Source organism: Oryza sativa, chromosome 1 (genome assembly GCF_034140825.1).
Source record: "Oryza sativa Japonica Group chromosome 1, ASM3414082v1".
Lineage (NCBI taxonomy): Eukaryota > Viridiplantae > Streptophyta > Magnoliopsida > Poales > Poaceae > Oryza > Oryza sativa.
Genome location: NC_089035.1, coordinates 26,829,909 through 26,856,300, shown reverse-complemented (window position 1 = coordinate 26,856,300; position 26,392 = coordinate 26,829,909). Strand labels below are relative to the sequence as shown.

General features: G+C 45.5%; 1 protein-coding gene and 2 long non-coding RNA genes across 6 annotated transcripts; 2 read left to right on the top strand and 1 right to left on the bottom strand.

Moving 5' to 3' along the window:
• Positions 1-665: 665 nt before the first annotated feature.
• On the bottom strand, positions 666-25,525 carry LOC4326256 (GDSL esterase/lipase At1g28600-like). Of its 4 annotated transcripts, XM_066311924.1 has the most exons (6): positions 24,871-25,281; positions 24,547-24,765; positions 11,629-11,685; positions 2,315-2,463; positions 1,534-1,810; positions 666-1,057 (listed from the first exon to the last, which is right to left on the bottom strand). In XM_066311924.1, exons 1-5 carry the CDS (start codon positions 25,187-25,189, stop codon positions 1,667-1,669), a joined length of 888 nt encoding a protein of 295 aa, XP_066168021.1. In that variant the 5' UTR covers positions 25,190-25,281; the 3' UTR covers positions 666-1,057; positions 1,534-1,666. The 4 variants fall into 4 exon arrangements, with proteins under 4 accessions (XP_066168021.1, XP_066168022.1, XP_066168025.1 ...); XM_066311925.1 differs by lacking the exon at positions 11,629-11,685 and having other exon boundaries at positions 24,871-25,284; XM_066311928.1 differs by lacking the exon at positions 1,534-1,810 and having other exon boundaries at positions 24,871-25,275.
• LOC136357138 (uncharacterized) lies at positions 20,905-21,353 on the top strand. The gene is made up of 2 exons (XR_010742240.1): positions 20,905-21,039; positions 21,119-21,353. It is a non-coding gene; the product is annotated as an uncharacterized lncRNA (long non-coding RNA).
• On the top strand, positions 21,614-22,405 carry LOC136357136 (uncharacterized). Its single transcript, XR_010742235.1, has 3 exons — positions 21,614-21,882; positions 22,014-22,145; positions 22,237-22,405. It is a non-coding gene; the product is annotated as an uncharacterized lncRNA (long non-coding RNA).
• Positions 25,526-26,392: the final 867 nt, after the last annotated feature.

The following is a 26,392-nucleotide window of genomic DNA, read 5'->3' as shown; positions in this document are numbered from 1 at the left end:
GCCCCGCCCTTGTCGGCCTATCCCTCCTCTTCACCTCCCGTTGCCCTCATCATAAACACCGGCCCACCGCATGCAGTTGACTCCGCGGTCTCGACGACACCTCCGCCGCCTCATTGCCCACCCTTGTCCACCACCCACCGCCGGTTCACCACCTCCTAGGCCATCCCTCTAAGCCGATCCCCCACTTCCCCCTCCCAGTGCCACCTTCCCTCACCCACCCCCCTGAATCCCTAACCCTAACCCTACCCCGAGCTTATTGTTGCATGGTCAGAAAACGCGCACGCTTCCCCCTGCCGCGCATGCACGGATTAGGATTCCTGAACAAATGAATACTACGAGAACAAGATAAATGCAAACTAAATATTATGAATGGGGAATTAAACACAAGAAATTGTTAAATACATAATGGATACATGGTCGAATATATTTAGATTATATCAACCTAGATAATCAAACAAATGAACTACTGAGATATATAAATGATTAGTCTTTGACTAAGCCATCAAGAACTAAAGACAAGATGAACAGTACATGGAAAAAATTTAACTAAACAAAACACAACTTATGAAGGAAAATAGAAAAAAAATTAAGTGCTTTGATTCATGGAGGTGGGAGGTGGCACACTTGAGATGGAAGTCATAGAACTAATCCGTTAGAAGACCCGATGGCATAAGTTTAACTCGATTTCAGCACAATACCAGCTTATTTCGACGATTCCACATGAACCTTTTATCCGCACATACATTCTATGAAAATAACAAAATATAGTCACACAATTACAAATCATAGAGGACCTTGTATTCAACAGAAGAACTGAGCTCTGTAATTTGCAGGCACGAAATGGTGGTGGTAGCGATTGGAGGTTGTGTGTATGAACCCCATATCAGGCCAGTTGCAATGGCCTTATAGACTGCTTCTGATGGATGAAAGCCATCCCATGACCCATACAGTTGTGGGTCATCGCACACCTTGTATTCACCATTTCCACATCTTGCAGTTTCAGATACACCATAAGGTCCTCCTCCACCACAGCAAGCTACCAAAGGATTCTCAATTCCTGAAACACAATCAGAGAATTTTTATTCAAGCTATCAACGAGAATAAAAAACTGTGATTTGTCAATGCAAAAATTAGCATAGGAGCGCATGCCATGAGGTGCTGAAAAATAAACTAGCCAACTTGGTAATAAATTTGTGGAGCAGAAATCCTATTTAGCTGCTGTGACTAAGATACAGGCATATATAGATAAAGATTTGCTTTGGTTTGAGAAGTGCTAAGGAAATCAAATTTAGATGCCTATATATTGCTTTTCAGCTCCTCTCCTCTAGATACTTTGTTGTCTACTACAAATAGTTGAAGCAAGAACAAATATAGAGTGTTTGTCATCAAGCGATTCATTGTCAACATAAGGAAATCAAATTTAAGAGAACACACATATAGAGTATTTTTCTTGTAAACTAAAAACTAAAATTAATATGTTAAGCTTTACAAAAGAAATCAGAGTAGATACAGTAATGAATTAACGAAAATCACCAAATTGTTCAGGGGAAAGGAAGATTTCCATAGCAGCTCCATAGTAATCGGCATAGATGATGGCCACATCAGGATGAAGCTTCCGTAAATTTTCTAGTTCATCCATAAGAAGTCTGTTGTGGTATTGCGAGAACTAGTTCATCCACCTGAGGCAACCTGTCTCTGGCTCATAATCTTCCTTCTTACCACTCTTGAATATCATGAGATAATGTGGAATACATCCAATTGGGAGATTACCAGGAACAACTAACGTCTTGGCTCCGAGCCCGATCAATTCCTACAAACTCAACTCTATTGCATTACTAGCCATATACACTTGTTCCATGTTGTGATACATGAGCTTGTGATGGTGAAAAAGGACTAGTTATACAAACGAGTGAAGTGAGTCCATCTCTAACAATCCAAAAATTCTTATCTTTAGACCATTCTGAGCCATTTACAAATATTACAGCAAATATGATCAAGACATTTATAGCTCTCACATAAATAAGAAGATGTGTCACAGCTACAAAGAAGGAATTCCATAAAATATAGAATAAGACATCAATAAATTATAGACTAACAAGATGTTTTCCCCATGTCAAAATTAAAAAGGTTCTCTCCCATCCATGAATTTGAGTTGTTTTACTGCTAATTATGGGTTGAATCAAATTCTTGCATCTAGGTATATAAAAACAAGAAGTTGAAAATTTTCAAAAATTGGAGCCAATTCGTGTATTTCAAACCTTGAAGCCCAGACACCTTATATATATGTATGTATGTCCATAGGCATATTACTCACAGTGATTGTGGAAGAAATTTTGGCAATGATACTCGGAGTGAAGCTGCGAATCTTTCTAATGGATACCCCGCCCATAAGAGGATGGTTGTAATCATTGCCACCAATTTCTCCGACTAAGAAGAGAGATTGATTCATCATGTCGTTGCAATCTGTGAAATAAACATGGTTAGAATTAGCATGTAAATATGTAGTATTGTTGAAAAGGGCCTTTAAGTATCAAAATTGATGCTTTATATGGTAGTTAAACATTCATCAATATCTGCATATTCATTTTTTAAGCATATTACAAACCAGATTTGTAGCAACATAATCTTTCCACTCGCATATTAATTGTTTTCAGATTTTTTTTGTAGGCCTTCGAGGAGTGTAACCATTTCTCGCATGACAATCACATCATGCTGACCAAATATTTAGCAGTGGCATGATGTGTGCTTATCAAATAATTTTAATAATTTCTGATTTCATCCCATGAGTATGTCTATTTATAAACTAATGCATTCGGATTTGTAGTGCAAAATGAAGAGATAAGCAAAATGTCTGAAAATGTTTCTTTATTGAATTTAATTTTAACAAAATACACTATCAGTTATCGTGTATCATGATGATTAATTGATATATCATGGTATGGATGTTTGGGTGTGGGGGATTTTGGGGGGGGGGGGGATATCCAATGAAAACCATCAAATAAATGAAAACCCGTGAAAACCGAACCTATAAGTTTTCTAAATTAATGAAAAAAATACTAGAGATATGTATAAACATGAAATATATTCATGTCCAAACTCAACTTCATGTGGGGGAACCAAAAGACAAATTTTACATTAAACAGTAGATTTGGTGGGAATGTATTTCATGCTTATACTTATCTCTATTAAAAAATGCTTATGTCCAGTTTTCACGGGTTATCTTCGAATATTCCCCCTGGATGTTGAAATGGACAGTCTTCCTTAGTGCAATCAGAAGCCACCAATCATCAATTCATAAATAAATTCCACTATTTCTTGGTAATGATAAATTGCTTTCCATATTTTTGTTGGTGCAGTTCTCCTCTTTGGAAGCACAATTTATTGTTGTGCCATAAACTAAGTAACCACAATTCATAAGAGTTTAGATCTCCGACTTTATTCTAGACAATCCAATATTCCCATTTCTCAAACAGACAATGAACATGGAAAGTTAAGGAAGGTAAACTAAAAAAGTGAGATAGAATGTTGCTACTATCCATATCCACACAACCCTCACTGAATGACCTAGTGCCATGAATTGTTCTATTAGGATAGAATGCGTGTAGTCAAACCTACAAATCTTAGCTCATTAATATATATAAACATATTAAAATTTGATATGTGAAAATGACATTATTATATTGTCATGGAAAATATTTTGATGCAACTATATATTTAATGTTTCATATGATCAGAGATAGTGATACAACATGCTGATACCATGTCAATACCCTAACAAGTAAAGAAATGGATGGAGTATATCAATATATTATCATGGAAAATATTTTGATGCGACTATTTATTTAATGTTTTGTATGCTTTCTGTCGCGTTGCTTGCCTTGGACTAGGTGGCCACAACGTACACACCCATGACGCATCACAATCTATCGAGCGATGCACCGTTGCGCTAGCCAAGGGTTAAATGTGTCATGCAGCCGTAGGGGCTGCACAAGCCTCCTCTGCCCCTATTCCGTTCGCCAGCCTCTCCCATCTGGCATTCATTTCCCAGATGGAGTTGTGATGGGAGAGGCGTACCGCGCACAGCCGGCAACCACACGACGGATCTAGAACAATGGGTGGTATGCAGCCAGAATGCGCACCCCTCTGGCTGCTATCTGCTGTTGGAACTAATCATGACTTGCATATGTCTTTGGGTTTTGCATTAGTTGCATGTAGAGAGGAACGTGATATGTTCATGTATCTTGTAAGTGATGTGTATGTGTGCATCACGTAGGTAGTGGTTAGTCCATATTTGCATGTAGAATCAGTCAGTGCTAGTGAGTGGCAGCTGCGTGTGTTGCAGCACAACTAGCAACTAAACAGGTTAGGTGAATAACAAGATTAGCGGCAAGTTAGTTAGGAGCATGCAGGATTAGTGGAGCACGTTGTGGCGTGGCTCGCGGTCAGCTCGGAGGAGCGAATCTTGGCGTAAGATGCGCAGATCGTTGTATGAGTGAGTGGCTTGTAGTCGTGCGTGCGACCCGGCCGGGCTGTTAGCTATGTGCATGTACGGGAGGTTATATAAGCCGTGTAATCATCAGTTAGTTTTAGTAGATCAGCAATATCAGAGAAGTCAGCAAAGGCGTGTGTCGCCGACGGAATCTGTTGTGTGTGTGTCCACCCAATTTGCTGCTCGTGTGTGTTCTCCCGTGAGTTTGTTGCTTACGTGAGTTTGTGATTTTCTTGGGCCAAAGCTAACATCTGCTTCCTAGCTAGAGTGTTCTTCCACAGTGTTGGTGACGGGCAGTGGGATCTAGTCAATGATAGGTGCCTAGATGTCACACCTAGCGTTTTCCCTTTTCCGTAGTTTCTAATTCACCAATAAATTGTCTATAGAAATTACTTTGGCTAACCAGGAGAAAATCTTAATTAACAATGTATTCAATAATCGAAAATGTCAGGCAGAATTTTTTTCGAATTCTCTTTGCTCTAAAATCATTAACAGGATTTAAAGCGGAATATTCAGAGCACTGGAATTAATGTTGTTAATTTCAATTGACAGGATTTGAATTAATAATAAATTTTCTCTCCCGCATTTGGTCATGAATTGTGCCTGATTCACTCCCCTCTTCGTCCACGGTTTAGTTTTGCATAACGAGCCGAGTCCGAATCCGTTCGCGGTTCTGTTTCCGTTCTTTTCCTAAAACGGCACCGGATTTCTTTTCCTATTTGGGAAAGTCATTGTCCTAATCATATTCCTATTTTTCCTCCCCCTCTCCCTCTCGGCCGTGCCCCTCCTCTCCCTCTCGGCCACGCGCGCCCCTCCCCTTGCCCGAGTCGGTTTCCCCCCTCTCCCCCTGTTGCCGCCTCCTAGCCGGCCCCACCTCTCTCTATTTTCACTCCCCTATATAAGTTGTAACACCCCCCTATTCTCCTATTCAATTTTATTTTCCTAAGCCCTAGCCGCCACCAGCGCCGCCGCCCTAGCCGTCCCCGCCGCTACCGCTTGCCGGCTACTGCCGCCGCTGCTGCGCTGCTGCCGCGAGCCGCAGCCACTTGCCGCCGGTTCCGTTCGCCGGATCGGTTGACCGTTTGGATGGTCCCGTGTCACGAAGTATTGGCTCGTTCAGTTGTTAATTCGTGAGGCTTGCTTACCGGAGATATATTTCCATTGATCTATTTTATATACGGGCAATAATATGTAACAAATGATTAAGTTTTTTCGGTTATTAGTAATAACGTAGCTCATATTGTAAAATTCATAACTAAATAATCCGAGCTCCGTTTTAACCTATTCAAGTTGCAGTGAATTTGTTAAAATGTATAGAATCCACTAAAATTGGTTTCTTTTGCTGTTTCAGTAGCCTTAGTGCTTGTATTTCTTGTGTGCTTTGTTTGTCATTTAGATTCCATCAGTTCTGGTGATCCAGTTTATTTCGTAGTGGTTGCGAGGTTCCGTCAGCTCAAGAGCAAGGCAAGTCATACATACAACATTAATCATGTTGAACTTGTTTTATAAAATCCCCTGCTTTCCATTAAATTGCATTGTTTTAGAATGTCATGTGGGATGGATGCCTATCATGCTCAGCCTGTTGAATACCTTATGCCATTGATAACTTGGGTTATAATTGACTGGATGATTGGTTTAGGGATGCTTAGCCATGCTTAGATCAATTAGCTCACAATGGGATTCATTATAATTTAGTCCTTAATTATATTATGATGTACCACCATGGTTATGGTTTAATTAAACTAAAATATGCTTTAATGGTGGGTTGTGGATACATGCATGATTTTGGAAGTCGTGCCCATGACAATTAAGGACCGGTTCTCGGGAATCCCTGGAAGATATAATCGTACTTACCACAGGCCAGCATGGGCTCCATGCTAAAGACGTGCGTACTGATGCTGAAAGCAAGATCCACCCAGCATGGGCCATGGATAGATAGAATTGAATAAGTGCTCAATTGCCCATATGAAGTTAAATGTTATAAATTTGATGGACAATTTAGTGTTTATGACATTTATTTAAAATTTATCACCATTATTCAAGGACACATACAAATGAGTTAAATGTTTACAAAGTTAAAAAAACGTTTAGAAAAAGCATTTTAAGATAATATACTGATGAAGAAAGTTACTAAGAGCAAATTTAATAGGAGACTATAGTCAGCTATAAGCATATATATAGAGGAAAGAGACAAAGAAAAATAATAAGGATTAGCTCTAATGCAAGAAATAGCTTTACACATGCTTCAAGTAGAAATTCGTTTTTGTTTTCCTGTATATATAATTTTCGATGAATGAGCCTATGGTAATCCTTTTATCTCTACTTTATGGCCTGGACAATCTCGCTCCAGTCTAAACTACCCTCGGGTAGGTGCTTAGGTAAGTCCTCTTCTCTAAACTAGATCCGAAAACCAACTCAAACAAAACACGCATAAATGCATTAAATATATAAATGAGAGAAAGAGGGAGAGAGAGAGAGAAGAGAAGTGGAGACAACCTTATAACTAATCTATGTAAACATGTTAACTTCAACATTATTATTATATGGGTTTATAGCTAGTAGTAGTTAGCTCAAACTCCTCTGAGCGAAATCTTAAATTTGGAAGTGTGCCCAATATCATCACCATCCAACCCCTAAACCAAACAAAAGGCCAAAATAGTCTGTGGTCTCTCCCACCTTCATGGCATTAAAACCTCACCTATTGGCGGCTGCTGGAAACGGATCGTCGGCAGTGGAGGATAAAAGGGAAACTATTCTAAACTCCCGAGGGGATGTCCCCTCGTTATTTGTATGTCACTTAAATGGTTATGAAAAACATTAAAAAGATGTATTAATATGTGATATATCACTCCACAAACATACAAGTTCAATCAACTTCTACATCTCGCAACCAAAAAAATAAACTACAGCTAGCTAACGTATATTCATAGTCAAATTTGTATTTTTGTTGTGATATGTAGAAGTTGAATTTTAACTTGTATGTTTGTGGAGTGATATATCACATGTTAATACATCTTCTCAATTTTTTTCATGACTATATAAGTGACATACAAACAACGAGGGGATGTCCCCTCGAGAGTTTAAAATCCACTCTCGAGGACAGAATGCAGATAAGCTACAGTGTGTAGTGTGTTTGCATTAACTGTTGAATCAAAATCAAAACCCTGGGATCGTCTTATGCAGTAACAACCGCTACAGTAAGGTCACTGTTTACTCTCACAGCCTCAGTGCAAGTTTAATAGTAGAGCCAACTATAAGCTTATAGCTCATATTAGAGTTAACATGTATAGCAGATGAGCTATAAGGTTATCTCTATTTGTTTTTATTCTTTGTCTCTCACCTGTGCATTTAATGTATCAATTGTGAAGTATGTGAATAGCTAGCTCTTTCATGTGAGTCAAACCTCTTCATTTTTAAAATTCTCTCTCATCCAAGTAAGTTTATAGTTGGTTCATAGCCTACTATTAAACTTGCTCTCACTGGAATTACTACCGTGTAGAATCGATGCCGCTGTACAACAGAAATTTGGATCCGGGAGACTGCGACTGCTAGCTACCCTCACCTCCTACAAACTGTTACTTCATAGCGTCATGATCAAAGGTGGCAAGGTGCGTGAAAGGAGAGGTTTTAGGGATTAGCAATACATCCTTGAATTTGCTATTTCTAGGGCTACCAAATAGGCTGAGGAACTTCAAAGGACACATGATCCACAGTGCAATGTGGCCTCAAACTGGATCCATAAAATCTGGAGAACCACATGGATGCTACTCAGCCCACGTCGTGGCCTCGTAGCCCAATACTGCAGGTGGAGTGAAATGGCAGTCCTACCCTTTGCTTAGGATTTTCTCGCCTCTATCCCACGACTCGTCACCCCCATCTCTCCGCGATTCCTCGCCTCCATCCCTCCTCCCGCGACTCATCCCCTTCCTATCCTCCTCTCGTGCTCTCCGTGTGACTGCGGACTTCGCCGACAAGAGTGCCAATGATGCAGCTCCTTAGTGGCTTCATGTACGAAAGGACTTGGCCATGGGCTACTATCTCCGCAGAGAGGGTGAGGTGACATTGCTAGGGTTAGGGTTTGACGCAACTTACCTCAGTCCACAATGATGGCGAGAGCCACAGATGTGCCTGTTGTTGCTCCCAACACCTGTTCTGGACTTGATGCCATCGTGAGTGAGACAAAGCGATGGAAACCGAGCGCGGGAGGCAAAAAAAGTAGCGGCACGGACTCAGAAGGACGAGGGCAATCGCGGGAAGGGGGGAGTATCGTGCTCGTGAGGGCGACCACGAGGATGATTTGGGGATAGAGGGAGAAATCGCGCCGGGAGGAACGGCGCAGCTAGCGAAGCCACGGCCTCCGCAATGCGCCGGTGACCTTCTCTCCCCACGCCACCGAGCCTCGATCCCGCCGAAGTCCGGGTGCCTAAGGCCATTCACAGTGCGGTTTCCTCATTTGAGGAGCCCTAGATGCCACATAAGCAAAACACTTATTTAGGCCACACACCCACAATGGATGTCACAATGGTGTTTTTTTATTTTAGACCCTAGTTATTTTTATGTCAGTCCCTATAATAGTAATCAATTAGAACTTTTATATTTTACACCCTGTAACAATAAAAAGGATTACATATATACCCTTAACCTACTGCAGGACCCACATGTCAGCACCTCCCTATACCTTTTTCTCCTCCCTTCCTCCCCTCTCTCTCACCCGATCCCCTTCTCCACGGGCGTCGCCATTTCTCCTCGCTCCACGGGCGTCGTCTCTTCTCCCCTCCGTGGCCGCCTCCCTTATCCACCACCGCCGCTCCTCCTCCTCAGTCCACCACCGCTTCTCCCCTGTGACAACATCTCTCCTCTCCACCACCGTCGCTTCTCCTCCACACTCCACTGGCACTTCTCCCCTTCGCTGGCTTCTCTCCTCTCCACTACCATTGTTTCCCTCTCCCCTCCCCGCCGGCGGCCCAGTAGACGAAGACAGAAAGGGCAGGCCGAGACGAAGGTGGCAAGGCCATCTTCCTTTCTGCGAATCGAGCTTCGGCGGCGGTGGATCGAGCCCCGGTGGTGCAAATCGAGCTCGGAAGCCATGGATCGAGCTCCAATGGCGCGGGCACCGGCAGATCGAGCTTGAGTTCCATATCTTCGTCTGTAGCCACAACGTGGACAGTGCGGCTGCTCATGGTGCCTTGTGCTCCACGAGGACGGTGTTGACGAAAAATCCGCGCTCGGCCGATGGTGCCAGATCTATGTTGGCATGAACTAAGTCGACGAACACAATGGCCTGGAAGATCTACTTAGCTCTAGTGTAGGTCCAAAATATTGATAAGATCCAAGCATACAGTCAGTTTGATCTTGTAACTGACAAGATGTATAAATATAAGATCAAAGAGCCAATCGACCAATAAGCCGATATAGCAATGCTAGCCGATGCCGATATGTGGACCCCCGTTTTTATAACAGGAATCAATCGTGTAAACAGTACCATTTCCCTGGATCAAGTAGTCTGGTACACACGAATTCATAGCTGAAATACCAAATACACATACACGAATGTCTAGTACGAATTATTACATCATAAGCCTGCAGGCATAGTCTTAAATCATCGGACCGAGCGGTCCGGAATACATCCAAAAGCAGAAATAGGTAAGGCAGCAGAATTTAAGCAGCGGCATGCCATTGCCACAGGCAACGACCGTACTAAGACCTACTGGGCGCCTTCGTCTTCATCTCCCTCCTGGTAGTAGGCATAGGGATCCTCCGAAGCTTCATCTCCCGCTTCTGATAAATTTTATATTTGCAAGGGTGAGTACCAACCGTACTCAGCAAGCCACCACAGCAATGATGCACATGACAGAGGATTTCAAAGGATGGCTATGGTTCATTTGCGCAAAGCAAGTTTTGTAATTCTTTTCACAAGCCTAAGACCTAGCAAAGACTAATCAAGTTTTAATACCATTGTTCATATTAAACAATGACGGTTCTGTCCACCATCCATTATGATCCCAAGGATAGCTTCCCGCCATTGAGTCGTTATGATTTTCTGAGGACGTCCACGTTTCCGCCTCTCAGGAAGTGGCTCCATCAGCATAAAAATTATCATGCAATATTCCATCCCACTCAAGTTAAAGAATTTAGAGTCTAGCCAAGTGTAATACATGTCCCGGTGCTCATTAACCGCGAGCACGGCTATTCGAATAGATTTAGTTTACTCACACTGCAGTGGATGTACACTTTACCCGCACTCCGCGACTGCCCAACACATGAGCCTCATCCCAACACATGAGACGCGTCACGGCAAAGCTTTTCGATAACCTTGCATTGGCAGTACCCGCTCCATGAACTTTACATCCTCATGCACTCTAGGCGTCATACGTTTCTAGCAGTGAGAGGAGTTCTGGCGCTCCCGGGAAGGGAAAAACACACACTCCTACGTTGCTTCTTGTCGTTGAACCCAGTCCATCATGATTGTTCTCTTATGGGTATCCTCATGTAGTATTGCCAAGCCAGCCTCTGACCATCCGGAACGGGCATCCGCCATTCACCTGGTCATCCGAACCGGGCATCCGCCAGCAGACTGCTTGCCACATCACACACCTAAAAGAAGACCACTACGCATGGATACTGCCTCCGCTCAGCTATCTACTCCGCTAGGTCTATACCCATACGAGAAGTGCGGTTGTACGGGGGGTCGTTTCATGCTTAACTTCATGGCTCGGTCCTTAATTGACCAGGGATGGCACTAGCCTTTTCCGGACACCACCCAAATCCTCCAGCCGCCCCAGTCGAAAACAGTTGTTTAACTTTATTTTCCTTTCACAAATCATGTCATCAATATCATGGCAATGTGGCGCTCATGTCTCCACATGCCGCATCTCAACTACCTTCCCAAAGGTAATTGCCCAAGCATATAGCATTTGATAAATATGAGTATGCATGATTCTAGAATAGCATTTCTAAGCAATTGTCATAATTGACTAGAGACTCATACGTAAACATGGTTCCGAAGGAATAAGGAGTAAACAATAATCAAGGCATGGCATAATTACAAGTAGGATGTTCATAATTGCATGCAATTTTATTTGTAAACAAAACAATTTCGCAATTGGGATCAACATGTTCAAGGAATAGTGATGACTTGCCTTGCTCAAGGTCTTGCGGGTCTTGGCCTTCACCCGGATCCGTGGCTCCCTCGGTCTCTATAATTATGTGCGAAAGAACAATTTGAATTCGATTAGAATTCAAACAAAATCCAAATAAATCCAAATGAAAGTCGAATGCGAAAGTCGATTCCTTTATTTTAACTTTATTATTCGCGAACTAAGGCAAACCCAATTTCGATTCAAACTATTTTGCGGGTATAAATGTTTTGTTGTCATAAGTTTTTAATTTAATCTACCCGAGCATTATATCCATATAATAGGTTAGAGATTTCTATCGCGAGCTAAATATCGGACGAAATCCTAGAAATATTATATGATTTAATTTAGTCTATGACTAGATGATTAAATATAATACACGGCTAAAATCCCTAGGAATTAAATCCGAATTTCTACCGTGAATTGATTACTTATAGGGATTACCCAAAAAAATAATCTATAATAATCCATAAGAATTCATCTATTTGTTTAGTTATTAACTACATCTAAATTATTACCGCGAATTGATTTCTTATAGAAATTGCCAAGAATAATCCATAATTTATATTAAATTTTGCAATTCTATGACTATAATTAACCTATAAAATTCCAATTATTTTAAATTTTCTAAACTTCCCTAATCTCCCTCTAATTTCCTATTTATTTCCTTTTTCTTTTTCTCCCTTTCTTTTTCTTTTCTTTTTTTTTCTTTTTATTTTCCTCTCTTTCTTTTTCTCTCTCTCTGCCGGCCTCTCTTTTCCTCTCCCTCTCTCTCTCGGCTCTCTCTCCCACCCGAGCGGTGGCGGCGGTGGACGCGAGGGGAACGGAGGGCGGCTCACCGGCGGCGGCAGCGGCGACGACGGCGGCAGCGATGGTGGCGCACGGCGGCGCGGGAGTGGCGGCACGGCGCACGAGAACGGCGGTGCGGGGGCACGGGAACGGCGGCGCGGCGGCACGGGAATGGCGGCGCGGCAGCACGAAGGCGGCGGTGCGGCGGCACTACGGCGGGGTAAAAAGGGAGGTGATGGAGGGGAATGGGTGTGGGGGAGAAGAGAAGGGCTGGGGGTTTTATAGGGTGTGAGAGAGGAGAGAGAGGGGGCGGTGAAGGGGGGTGAGGCGACGGCGGCGCGGCAGCGCGGGGCGCGAGGCGGCGATAAGACGCGCGTGGCGACGGGACGCGCGCGGCGCGACGGCGACGGTGCGCGGCGCAGCGGCGGGCGATGGGACGCGCGCGCGACGGGACGGGTGGTGACAGGGCGGCAGCGATGGTGTAACGTCCCGCCTCCCCCAGGCCGGGCCCACTTACATCTGGCAGCTTTCATAGGTCATAGACTGCCCTCACAGACCAACACATGTTATTTCTGCACACTTTGTCCTCACTCGTGTGCACCCGGGAATTCTTCCCGGTCGGTCACCCATCCCAAATTGCTCCAGGCCAAGCACGCTTAACTCTGAAGTTCTTTGGAGATTGGCTTCCGAAAAAGAAGTTACAACTTGTTGATATGAGTATTCTATTAATCTTATTAAGCCCTAGGCCGGGATGTTACAGGTGGCGTGTAGCGCCCGTTCCGTCGTGGCGCTTAGCGGGAAAAATTATCTATTAAAAACCCTAATTGCGAAATTTGTTTCTTTGCTTATTGTCTAGTGTCCGTGCCATCTCAAGATCTCAATCCCCGATCTATCGTCGAGTTCAAATCCGAATCCAAATCCTTCCAAATCAAATTCCTCCGCAAAAGTCTATTTTGCCTCCCCCGGGTCGATGGCCGAATCTCGCTCGGCCCATCTCCCTCTCTCCCTCTCCCGGGCGCTCCCTCTTTCTCTCTCTCTCTCTCGCCCTCTCCCCTCCCCGGCGCGCTCCGCTTTTCCCCCCGCTCAGCTCCGCTCCGCCTCGCCCGCGCGCCGCGCGCGCGTGCGCGAGAGCCGCGCCGAGCGCCCCCTTCCCTTCTCCTCGCTCTGCCGCGCCTGCGTAAGCCGCCCGCGCTGAGCCAAGTCCTCCCTCTTCGCTCCCTCGCTGCCGCTTCCCGCACGCCGTGTTCGCGTGCGCGCGCCCGCGCGGACGCCGCCCGTTGCAAGCCGCGCGCGCGTGCCGAGTGGCCGACCGCCTGGTCGCCGCCGCCATCAGCCTCTGCACGCGTCTGTCGCCCGTGTCGTCGCGCCGCTCTAAACCGCCCGCCGTCATCGCCGTCGTCACCGCCCGGCCCCCGCCACTCCGCGCGCAAGCCGCCAAGGGACGGAGGCAGCGCCCCTCCTCCCTCTGCCGCGCCGCCCCCGCTCCCCTCCTCCTTTTTCCCGAATCGGCAAAAGGGCAAGCCCCTTTCTCCCCCTCCTTTTTCCCCTTTTTCCCCCGCCGGCGTCATCCTCCCTGTCGCCGCTTTGGCCGCGACCGCCGAGCGCCAGCTCGCGCCCTGACCGCCCTAAGTCGGTTCCCAAACCGACATTGCCGCCCCCTTTAAACCCCAGCTCCTTCCCCTCCAATCTCCCTCGTTTTCGCCTCCTCGCCATAGCTGCCGTCCCCGTGCTCTGTTCGCCGTCGCCGTTCGTTGTTGCGCGCGTCGAAGGAGTCGGCACGAGCAAGGACGCGGAAGGGGACTTCGGCCGCGCCCTCTCCTTCCTCTTCCCCGGCCCGAGACCGGAGAGATTACTCCCGCGCCGTCGGCCTCTCGTCACAGCGCCCCTCCTCATCTCGGTGATGCCTCCCTCCGTTCTTCCTCCTCGCCCCATCTCCTCCCCCCTAGCTTTCGGTAGTAGCTCGAGTAGACTCCCCGTAGCTAGCCGGCGCCGCCCCGACCGTTGCCGTCGCTCGCCGCGTGCTCGCCGCCGTCGCCGCTCGAGCTCCGTAGCACCCGCACGTCGCCAGCCTCGCTCGGCGTAGCTCCGTCCAATCCGACGCTAGCATCGGATTCCCGTGGTCGCGTGGATGCTCTCACCGCCGGGAATCGGTCCCTCATGACCTCGTCGACGTTTCCCTCTTCCCTCCCCGCCGGTTGTCGCCGCCGCGATTCGCCGCCGTCGAACTCCCTCTGGCGAATCCGAGCCGTTGGCTCGTCTCCCCTCATCACGAACAACCGCCCGGTGTGCTAGCTTTTGCCCGTATCGCCGTGGTTCGCTCCGCCGCTCGCCGCCGCCGCCCGCCGTCCATTCGCGGCCGGGTCGTCGTCTACCTCCCGCCGGCCCGCATGGCAGCCACGTAGGCGCCACGTCGGCGCCCGCTCAGCCTAGACCGGGTCGAGCCGACCCCAGCCAGTCCCTCCCCGTGCGCGCGTTCCACCGCGAGCCGTGAGGCTGCGCGTGGGCCCGCCGCATCCGCGTCCACCGCGAACCGCGCGCGCACCTCGTCCCTCCCCCGCCCGCGCGCATGAGCCGCGTACTCCCTCCGCACGGTGAGCCGAGCTGCTGACAAGCGGGTCCCACCCGGGACCGCGCATGGTGAGCCCGGTCCACCGGCTCTCTCTCTCCTCCCTCCAGCGCGCGCGCGTCTTGGGCCGCCTTGGGCCACCTTCTTGGGCCGGCCGGCCCGTTAAGCTCGGCCGAGCCGCCCTTTCTCTCGGGCCGCGCCCTAGCCGCCCGAGGGAAGTCTATATTCCCTCCCTCTCCCTTTTTCTTTTCTTTTCTTTTCCAAAAAGGATTTAATTAAATCCTTTTCCTTTAGACCAAAAATCCAATAATCTTAGAAATTCAATATCTTCCCAACCGTAAATCCGTTTGACTCCGTTCAAATTCCAAAATTTCTCAAATCTCGAGATCTATCTAATGGCACGCTTAGAGGTCATTAATAGGGCTTTATTTTCACCGTTTGTTGAGTTGTCCCGTTTTGCGTGTAGTTTCGGAGTCCGAAGACCCGCAGTGCGAGGATTTCGAGGATCAAGCTCCAGATCTCGAGCAAGGCAAGCCACCTTTGAACATCTTGAGCCTATATTTGAAATCTAATTATATTGCTTGCAAAATATTATGCATTGATAGGATTGCACTTAATCTGTTGTTCCGTCTGCAAGGCAGATTGGCAGACCTACCTAACTTGTTGCATTTGATCCTTCCATTGTTAATTGCTATACCATGTCCCCTTGTAACCATCCAGTTGCGCCTCGATATTCGTGCACCCTGTGCTAGTATCGACGGTCGCCTTCAAACTTAAAATCTGAGTAACAACTTGGGTAAAACTGGAGTTTTACAAAAGACTTGGAAAACCCGACACCTGGGTCGGTGCTTGCGAACTAAATGAATTTCCAAAACCGCGGACCGGGAAACGTACCGGGTGTACGGTTTCCCGCTCTCGCACTTAAGGACCGATTCCTTGGAATTTCATCCAAACATAAGTCAAGTACGACCACATGGGTGGAATGGGACACCCCTGGCTGAGTAACTAGCTTATCAGGGGAGCCTTGATGCCGAGAGACATGTGGATTCGCCGGGGTGGTGTCGGGGAGGACCCCTGGGCTTCCTGGCACAGTATGGTCTGGGACCTAACCTGTTGTTGGTCTGGGACCCCTCTCGTCGGCATATGGTAAACCTGTGTCGGCTTTGGAAATGCCTTGTCATGAAAGCTTGGAGGTCTCCCGACGTGGCTGATCCCCACGGGCTGGGTGATCCGGGTTAGTAATGTCATGTGGGTAAAGTGTACCCCCTCTGCAGAGGTTAACAAACTGTTCGAACAGCCGTGCCCACGGTCATGGGCGGATGTGAGGTGATTCCTAGCGTAGTTTAGTTTGACTACTGCTTGTGAAATTGCTGTGTGAAAAGGGGGTTCGGTGTTTGAAAAATCTGCAGCTGATGGGATCAGCTAGGCCCGGATGGCCGTTTGAAAAGTTGTTGGCCCGGGTGGCCGTTTGAAAAGTTGTTGGCCCGGGTGGCCGTTGAAAAAGCTGTTGGCCGGGTGCCAACCTTGTTTAAATTCTAAAGACTGATACATTGCACATACTCCGACCAGACGAGACGCACTGTCTCATCCGTGTCGTTTGAGAAGCACTCACTTAGTTGTTTCAGAAAAGAGTTCAAATAAAATTAATTGCAAAAACACCAGCCTTTCCTTGAAGCCTGCATTAAACACTTACTTCCCATGGCTTGCTGAGTACTCCCGTACTCACCCTTGCTCTATATAAATAATCCCCCCCAGTTGCTGAAGAAGATGAAGCGAATCCTGGTGATGAGGAGTTCTTCCAAGAGCAAGCCGGCTACGATGAGTTTTAGGGTTTCGGCCTAGTTCCCAAGTCGCGCCTGTGTTGATTGGTCCAAGTCCTGGCTTCCGCTTTCCTTTTGTAATGCAGTTGTGAGCTCGGGATCTGTCCGCAGCCCAACATGACTGTACATCTACTCTATAATAAAGAGACCTCTGTTGCTGTGATATTCTATCTCCCTGTGATACCAGCACTGTTTCCTGGGACTGGTATCGATTAACAGGTTAATTTGGAGCGTCACGGGCTAGTTCCGGTCGGGACTAGTTTGGGGCGTGACATGGCGTGGGGCGCAAGGCGACGTGACGGGCGAGCGGCGACGGCGCGGCAGCGGGGCAGGGTTAGGCTAGGGGACCTCGTCGAACACCTGGCGGCCGATGAATAGTGCCGTTTTCCATTTACCCGATTTAAGCCTATTTATTTATTTAAAATTGATTCTATAAACCTTAATTTTTGTACCAATGAAGTTCACTCAATATTTGTGTTATTCCAACCAATGGGTCCACCCTTGATTAATTTTACCCATATTTTATTTTTATATAATTTCCTTGAATTTAATTAGAGTTAATTCTTATTCCGACACTTTTCAATTTAATTGATACAAATATAGTCGTAATAATATTTTACTCATTTCTATACTCACTAAATATTATTTTAAATTGTACTTTAATTATTTACTTAGTCAATTTACTTTTTAGGGTTTATTCCTAACTAATTATCCATTATTCGCGATTTATAAACTCTGAAATCAAAATTCAATAAAATAATCGAACAAAATTGGCATGATGCAACTTTATTTAAAAAGTTTTTGAAGATCCGTATTTTTAGAGTTTAGATTTTGTCGTCGAATTTTTAGGGTGTTACACGATACCAGCAAATGTCGATAGGGTTTTGAGCAATCAGCTATATGTCCAATGTAGATTCTGACACTTGAGTAAATAATAATATAAAGATAATCATGACACTTGAGTAAATAATGATATAAAGATAATCAGCTGATGATAATGTAATAGAACAATAATATAATCCAATAGAAACCAATCAGTCAATAATGATATGATAGAATAATTGCTTGATACGAAGGTTAAATTCACAAGATTAAATAATCAATGAAACCTTTGTTGTAATCGGCTAAAACCAACTTGTATGTAATCCTTGTAAGCCGATGCAACGTCTAAATAACTTATCGGCTAAAACCCCGATGAAACCCTTAATGGCAATCAAAGGCAGGTTAGTTTTATGATTATAAGCACAGCTTAGTAGGTCAAACCCATTGATGCAACACTAAATATGAAAAGAAGCATAAAGTCTAAACAATCAAGCCTTTGTCTGATTTTCAGGGTGGTAGATACCTTAGCTAATCTAGATCGATGAAGCAATTTAACTGATACCAACAAAACCCTAGAAATGGTATGGCCTAGACAACGACTTTGATTAACTGAGATATATGATAAATATGTATTACAACGACAAGATTAGAGTGTCGAGACCCTAGCCTCGCCGATACAAATAGCCATAACAAGCCTTACCCCTCATCGGTGATCGAAGCTGAAGCAGCCCAACTCGAAACAAGAGCTCGTCGAGAAAGATGAAAAATAAAAAGGGTGGCGATGCGCCGAAGTTGTATTGATCGAGAGATAATTTATAGGGACCTTGGGTGTACATATTTATACCTATAGGCTGTTAACAGTCCTGATCGAACACTAAACACACTTTCCTAAAAATAAAAGGAAAATGACAAGTCCTGATCAAACACTAAACACACTTTCCTAAAGATAAAAGGGAAGTTATTAAATCTTGCCTAATTAATAGATAGAATTAAACTGTCATGCCATGGTCTTCACTATTCCTCCTTGAACTTGGTTTCTTTTGCATAGGTTCCCATCAGCTGATCGACTTCTTTCCTTAACTGAATCCACTAAAGAATCTTACTAAATTTTGGCGTTAACAAATGGCCGCTTCGTCCTCTCGCCAGCCAATCTACTTGTAGAAGCAGTATCACCGTTGGATCTACTTGGGTGGCGGAATTGGCGGCTGATCTGCTGGCGGCCCGACGGCCTTCAGCGACAGCGACCCCGGCGGCCCTCGGCGATGAAGACCACAACGACAACCCGACGGCCCTCAGCGACGATGATCACGACGCGCAGCGCCGCCGCTTCCCCTTCTTCCCTCCACATAGCTCTGTGGGCCATGCGGCAGATGCTTGCAGGCAAGGCTCTCGTAGCAAAAGTAAGACATGAGAAGCAAACTAAAACTATGGGCCCCACCTACTTTTTCTTCCACGACAGCTAGTGTTCTACATGGCTAGATGAGTCCACACTCCATGCAGGAGCACTGTGAATGGCCTAACTTGGGTCATGCGGACTTTAGTTTTGTGGGCCCACCCAAAAACGTGGCACCAAATCGAATCTCTCCTACTCGTATACATGGAGGGCGCGGGCCAAATAACAGCACACCGCGCTGTGAATTAGAGCAAGTTTAATAGTATCGTCCGTTGATGGGTTGCAAATTTGTATACGTCAGTGATAGATGGTACCAACAGATGTTACATACCTATGATTTGTATGACGTGGATGCTTGTATTGCCAGCTTATAGGCCTCTATTATACCTGCTCAAGAGTCAATAGTGTTGGCCCAAACACTCACTTGCACACACACCTCTCTCTTTCTCACTTGATGAAAGACACACACAAAGAAGATGCACTGAAGAGACACTAGAAAATTTTTGTCACTGCACACCAGCGAACCACCACACATGCACTTATATTTCACCCTTGGCACACCAATCAAATGCTGATTACATTGGTTAAATCTATACTAATATAAAAAGGAGAAGTTAGCACCTCTCCAATCCTACATGCCAAATCATCAGGTTAAACCCTATCGTCCATTCGCAAATTAGGTATATCTCCACCACATGATTTCTCCACGTCACCACGTGAAGACTACTCTCTAAGCGTGAGGACTACGCATCTCCGCGCAACACGCTACTCTCCACCTCCACGCGACTCACTACTATAGATGGCCAAAAGGCCCACCCGGCCCGGCCCGGCCCAGGCACGGCCCACCAGCCATCGGGCCGGCACGGCCCAATCGGCACTTCGTGCCGGACCGTGCCAGCCCATGGGCTGCGCCTCCTGCCCAGGCACGGCCCACAAGTAGTCGGGCCATGCCGGGCTGGCCGAAGGTACGGGTGGCCCATCGTGTCTTTTTTTTAAATAAGTCTATTTTCCCTCCCTCTTCTTTGGGTTGTGACCTATATATAGCTAAAATAAGTCTATTGTCCCTCCCTCTCTTTGGGATGTGACCTATATATAGCTAAAATAGTCTATTTTACGTCCCTATGCTTTCGACCGTGGCATATAATATGTTTATTTTTACTCCCTATTGCTTATGTATCGGGCCTAGCCTACGGCCCATCGTGCCGTGCCGTGCCGAGCCGGCCCAACGTGCCGGTGGAGGGGCCTAGGCACGACACGATTGTCGGGCCGGGCCAGCACGAGCTCGACCCCCGTCGGGCCAGGCCGTGCTTGGGCCGAGCCAAAATACTGTGTCGTGGGCCGGGCCGTCGGGCCTCGGGCCTTTTCGCCATGTATGCTCGCTACTCCTCCTCGCTCCTCCCCGCATGTATTGGCACCGCGCCGCACCGCCGCATCCTCGCCGGAGCCGACTTCTCCAGCCGCTGCCGGATCCTACTTCTTCCCCATCTGCCGCTCCTCAGCGGCCGGAGCCGAGGACAACCCCTTCCGCCGCCACCGCCGCCACCGCGCACTCCACCGCTGGCCACCGAGGTCGTCCCCAGCCGGTCTTCCCCATCGACTGCGGCTGGAGCCGAGGTCGTCCCCATCCGCCGCCGCCGCCACATTCCACCGCTGCCCCCGCCGAAGACGGAGCCATGGTCTTCCCCAACGCCATGCTCGCTCTTCTGGTCTTCCAACACTGTTGAGCTCCCGTCAACACCACCACTGCGTCCACCGCGCTCGCTCTTCCCTTGCCACCACCGACGCCGGCGCTGGTCCGGTCTTGCGAGGGGAATCCATGGAACTCGGCCACATACCCACATCGTGGCCTCCACTACACCACTATCACGGTGCTCGCTGGCCGCTCTACCGCCGAGCCCTTCGCTGTGAAGCAGATCTGGCCAGTTCCACCAAGAGGCCGTTATCTGCCCCACGGCCGAGGCCGTTGCCCCAGGCCCATCCATGTCTGCCTGACGACCATCTCCATCATCAGCACTCCATGGAATGTATGAATGTATCTATGTGAGCTTGTGCGTGCTGTAAATCTTAATTTTAATTTAGGTTAAAATATATTTGTTCTATCAGGCAAGAGTGAAGCTGGGTTCAATCTTGAACATCTGGAAGTTTGATTTAGAGAATGCCATGTAATGTGACATCGAGGAAAGAGTGAAGCAATTTAGCTTAGGTAAATTAGGTCATCCAGTGCATAAGAGATTTACACAGCTAAGTAGTACAGTAGTGGTAGCTTGACATGCATGAATGCTTGGTCCATTGATTGAATTCACAGCTAAGTAGTACAGTAGTGGTAGCTTGACATGCATGAATGCTTGGTCCCCGATCCAAATTTTATATTATCTCCTTCCATTGCATGTAATAATTTTAGAAGGTTATACTAATGTAACAGCATTAGGCCAAACGTACATGTTGCCGATTTGGTGGTAACTTCCGACAAATCAATCTTCCCTTAATTTGACTCATTTTGTCCTACATTCCAATCAATGCATATTATCTATGAAGAAATAATATACATTCAGTTTCAGGTAAAACACAAAGAAAGCTGCTCCTCATTTGGGTCAAAGCTATAAAGTAATTCCCTGGTTGTGATTGTGATCCAGCACCAATTCAGCAGTTCCCTATCCTGGCTAACATGAATGTTTTACTCTTTAGTTATGTATATGTTGATATAATGCGCGCTGATTAAAATTAAGTCAAACCTACCCCCAATCATTTATTTTGCTTCCCTTATTCCTTACTTTGGTTGACGAAATGGACCTGAATGTGTCAGATTTATTCTTCTTAAAATTTATTTGCGATGAAATGGATGGAGTACCAATGGCTGTTGCAACAGGGTAATTTATTCAATAAACAATATATTTGCCCTCAATCCTGTGTACTATCTTTTCACAGTAAACCATGTACTTTTCAAACTAGAATCATGTCTAATTATTTCTTTATATCTATGAATCATTTTTCCTTAAAGACACAGAACCACAAGGAGATGTTTACACTGATGTACCATGTTATCATGGGGGATGATCCAGACCTGAAGACTGGCAAGCCATCTCCTGATTTATTTCTAGCTTGCTGCTATGAGGAGGTTTGAGGTGTTTCCGTATGTGTTATTTCCTTTAGAATGTTCTTAATTTGGACTAAAATACAGTACTATAATTTCATCTTATGCAAGTGCACTGCATGTTGTTCAGGGCAATGTATAACCAGGTAATTGCCTTCTATTTCAAGATGCTGGAATGTTGGTACATGTATTTGTTGTAGCAGCAGTAAAAAAATGCTGGAATACAAGTGCCTTGTTACATGTGTGTGAAGTGTGAACAATCATGACAACAAGAAAACACTTCTTCCACTATAAAAAAGGTAAAGGGAAATTCAGCCAATGTCCAGGTATGTAGGAACAAATGGGCACGTGCTTTTTTTAAATTGAGAAACACCATTTCTTGTGAACAGAGTTTTACATGATCAGACTCTCCAGTGCCACCCTCTTATTTGGGTACAAGATTATTTTGGAACAGAAAAAAAAATATATTTACTTATTACTATTTTTTGCACTTCTTGCGTAGGAATATATCTAAGCAATCAACGTGAGGAATAGAGTTTGTGAAGACTGGAGACATACAAAAACCTTTATTGGCACTGATGTTGTACATCCTGTTGATTGAAAATTTTCATACCACTGCAATGTTTTAGCTCTTTTTCCATCAGTTCAGTTGTTATAAAACATAGAAAATTGTAAGCCTTTATTTATGACCTGTTATCTACTAGGTTGTTTTATGAAATAGCCTTCCCATTGTGAACTGAAGTAGGCTTATAAAAGTTCATTATTAGTTTATTTGACATACCACAGTGACTCTGTATCATCAATTGAGTTTACTAAAACTTCTTTTTTGATGGAGTCATTAAGATGATCATTGCAATTTGCTTGCTAGCTTGAAGAGTGTCGTATTCAAATTCTTCTATCTCCATTTAATGTAGAGGCTTACCTTGCCTATTTGCTCGATGACCAGGGAGCATGACCAGACTATCGTATTTTGTTTAGATGGTCTATAAGATTGCTAGACTATATATGTTCAATGATCTTTGTAGGATACATAGGCAGTGTTCGTTCGGGGAGATTGGAGATAGATTGCACATCGTTTTCCGCGTGCATGTTTTCCAAACTATTAAACGGTGCGTTTTTTGCAAAAAAAATTCTATAGGAAAGATGCTTTAAAAAATCATATTAGTTCATTTTTGAAATTTAAAATAATTAATACTCAATTAATTATGCACTAATAGCTCACCTCGTTTTGCGTATCTTCCCAATCTTCTCTATCTCCCCTTTCTCAAACACAGCCTATAGTGTATTGATGCAGATTCGGGATTCCGCACTTGGTTTTGTCTTGACAAACAATAGATGAGCTGTCACTTGTAGGAGAAGCTTTGTTTAAATTGCTGTGTTTATCTTAGATAATATAAAATAAATGAGCTGCCACTATTTCAATAGAGATTTTGTGTTCTTATTTGCATGATACATGGGTTTGAAATGTATGTATAGTTCCTTTGTTTTTGTTTCATGTGATGAAAATTTCATTCACATACAATTGTCATTGTTGTATTACAAATAGTGTGTGTTGGGATTATATATTAATTGGTGGAGACGTGCGTTGCACGTGCATGCACAATTACTAGTAGACCACAAACGCACAGGTTAGCCACGTCTGGCCGCACCACTCGGTCAGTCACTCCGTGACTTAATCACCCACTAATCACGTCTCTATGCATGCAGGTCATATCTCCTTGCGTGTAGAGCACTAACACACACATGCAACAGAGCTAACTGATCCACTATCCACGCCACTACTGCAGCTACTTGACATGCAAGCACCTTCATGCAGGTCATGGACTTTCTTGATCAAGCTAACTCATGCACACACTAATCACAACTCACACTAAAGTAAAGGTGAATAGCTAATATGGTATTTGAAGTTTCGCTTCGGGCTCAGTTTAAATCGACCAAACAAGTCATCCAAATTAATCATTTGGGTTAATATAGTCCTTAGACCCACAAAAAGTGCCACGTAAGCATGCCAAGTCATCCTCGCATGTAGCGGTATGAATGAAATGACCATTCTACCTTTATATACCATATAAAAAAGAAAGAAAAAACACAAACAGAAAAAAATAACAGGCCAGCAACAATCGTAAGTGACAATTCTAAAACGAACATACACGTGTGAAAACATTTATCTTCTTTTTTTTCTTTCTTTTCTAGGTGGTATATAAGGGTAGAATGGTCATTTCATTCATACCGCTGCATGTGAGGATGACTTGGCATGCTCACGTGGCACTTTTTTGGATCCAAGAACTATATTAACCCAAATAATTAATTTGGAGGACTTGTTTGGACGATTTGAAACTTCAAGAACTAAACTGAGCCTAAAGAGAAACTTCAGGGACCATATTAGCTATTCACCCTAAAGTAAATAACAAGATTAAGTCTAACAAATAGACGAACATACCGGCAAGATCGTCTGGGCAGAGCAGGCCGAGCAGATCGCGGAACCAGTTCATCTCCATGTCGAGGTGCACGGTGTCGCGCACGTGCACGCCTCTCTCCCAGAAGAAGTCCGGGCTGAGCGCCGTGGCGCCGCCCACCGCGAAGTTGGCCCCGCTGGCGAAGTCCCCCGTGGTCCGCCCGCCCCAGTACGGCCGCAGGAACGGCAGCCCCAGCGCGTCAGCTGAGGCCGGCGCCACGCGCGCGATTTCCAAATCTCAAGTGATTAGTACTATGTTGGGTTAAGCAAATACAGGTGGAGGGGCTGGATTGGTTGCGAGTAGCGTACCGATGAAGTCGATGATGAGGCGGCCGTTGGAGGCCCGGCCGGTGGCGCGGTGGAAGAAGGTCTCGCCGTAGGGTGGCCACAGCGGTGGCCGGCGGGACTCGTTGCCGTAGAGGAAAGGGCCGTTGCCCGTGTCAGCTAGCGAGTCCCCGAAGCTGAACACGCGCGGGTAGCACGGCGCCGCCAGTGCCTGTGACGCCGACAGCAGCACAGCCACGGCCGCCAGCACAACCGCCGCAGGCGAGAGGAGTCGTCCTCGTCCTCTTCTCCCGGAGGTGGAGGAAGCCATTCTTCCTGTCTGCTCGAGTCGAGATTCTCGCATTCTCGAGTGAGTCGAGTCGATAATTAATGCGAAGCGTCAGTTAAGCACTTAAGCGGCTAGGGAAGGTGTTGCGTCGTTGTGTTACTAGAGGCCTTTTTTTTTCTCTTTTTTGATACTCCATCCGTAGAATATAAGAAACTTTAGAATTGGACACAATTATTAAAAAAATAGGTAGAAGTGAGTGGTGAAAGATTGTGATTGGATAAGTAGTGGAGGTATATGGGAAAAGTGAATGGTGGAGGATTATGATCGGTTGGGAAAAGAATATTGGTAGAGAAGTTGTTATATTTTGGAACAAATCCTGAGGGCTAAAACTTATTATATTTTGGGACGGAGGGAGTAAATGATAACTTGCCGAGATTGTGAACAGTTGCTGTCCATTTCCAGTGGACAAGTGGTCCGTTGCGTCGCTGTGTAGTACACTGTTTTTAAAAACATACTTTGACTAATATTTTATTGCATTCTATGGTCCTAATAAATATAAAATTAGCATCACATTGTGAACAGTTGCTGTCCATATCCACTGGACAAGTGGACACGGGACAATGAACGGTGAGAGGCTCACACACCCTTTGAAGTTTTCCTTTTTTCTTTTTCCGAAGAAACCCACACTTTGAATTTTTGAACTACACGTGGAATTTAACATTTTTGCACACAAAAGATTTGGTCAGTTCTTAAAGTAAAGATTTGGGTATTATGCGGCACTCTATTTACCGGTGGCAATCAGCCGGTTACCACTTTCGATATCGCTTCCACACAAGTAACCGGTTGATGCCTAAATTTGTGTATGCGAGTAGTGAGCAATTTCTTGTTTTCAAAGATGCTGTCACAACATGATTGGTGTTTTTTCAATTGATGAAATAAATCCTGATCTTTGCTTAAAAAACTACAGCTACTTATTACTTGGTTCGCTCAACATAAAGCAAACTAAAAATCCAACAACCAAGGATACTAAGAGCATCCCAACAGCTCCTCTATCTGGTCCTCCATCCCTAATTTGGCGCATAGGAGCGAAAAAAACCACTTCTAGTGGATGCGCCATCCAGTCATCCAAAACTAGCGCATGCGCTAAAACGGGAGAGAGAAAGGGTAAATATAGCATATCTCTCTCCTCACGTTATATCACAACAACCGCGCTCCCCACCCCCATCCGGAGTTCCGCGACCTCTCCTCCGCCGCGACCTCCCCTCCATCATCATCGTC

Coding starts and splice junctions, on each gene's coding strand:
- LOC4326256 (XM_066311924.1), bottom strand. CDS start 25,189: ATGCGAGAATCTCGACTCGAGCAGACAGGAAGAATGGCTTCCTCCACC. Junction 11,686..24,546: donor CTGCCCAGACGATCTTGCCG/GTATGTTCGTCT, acceptor ACATAATTATAG/AGACCGAGGGAGCCACGGAT. Junction 2,464..11,628: donor CCCGCAAGACCTTGAGCAAG/GCAAGTCATCAC, acceptor TTTATTTCACAG/ATTGCAACGACATGATGAAT.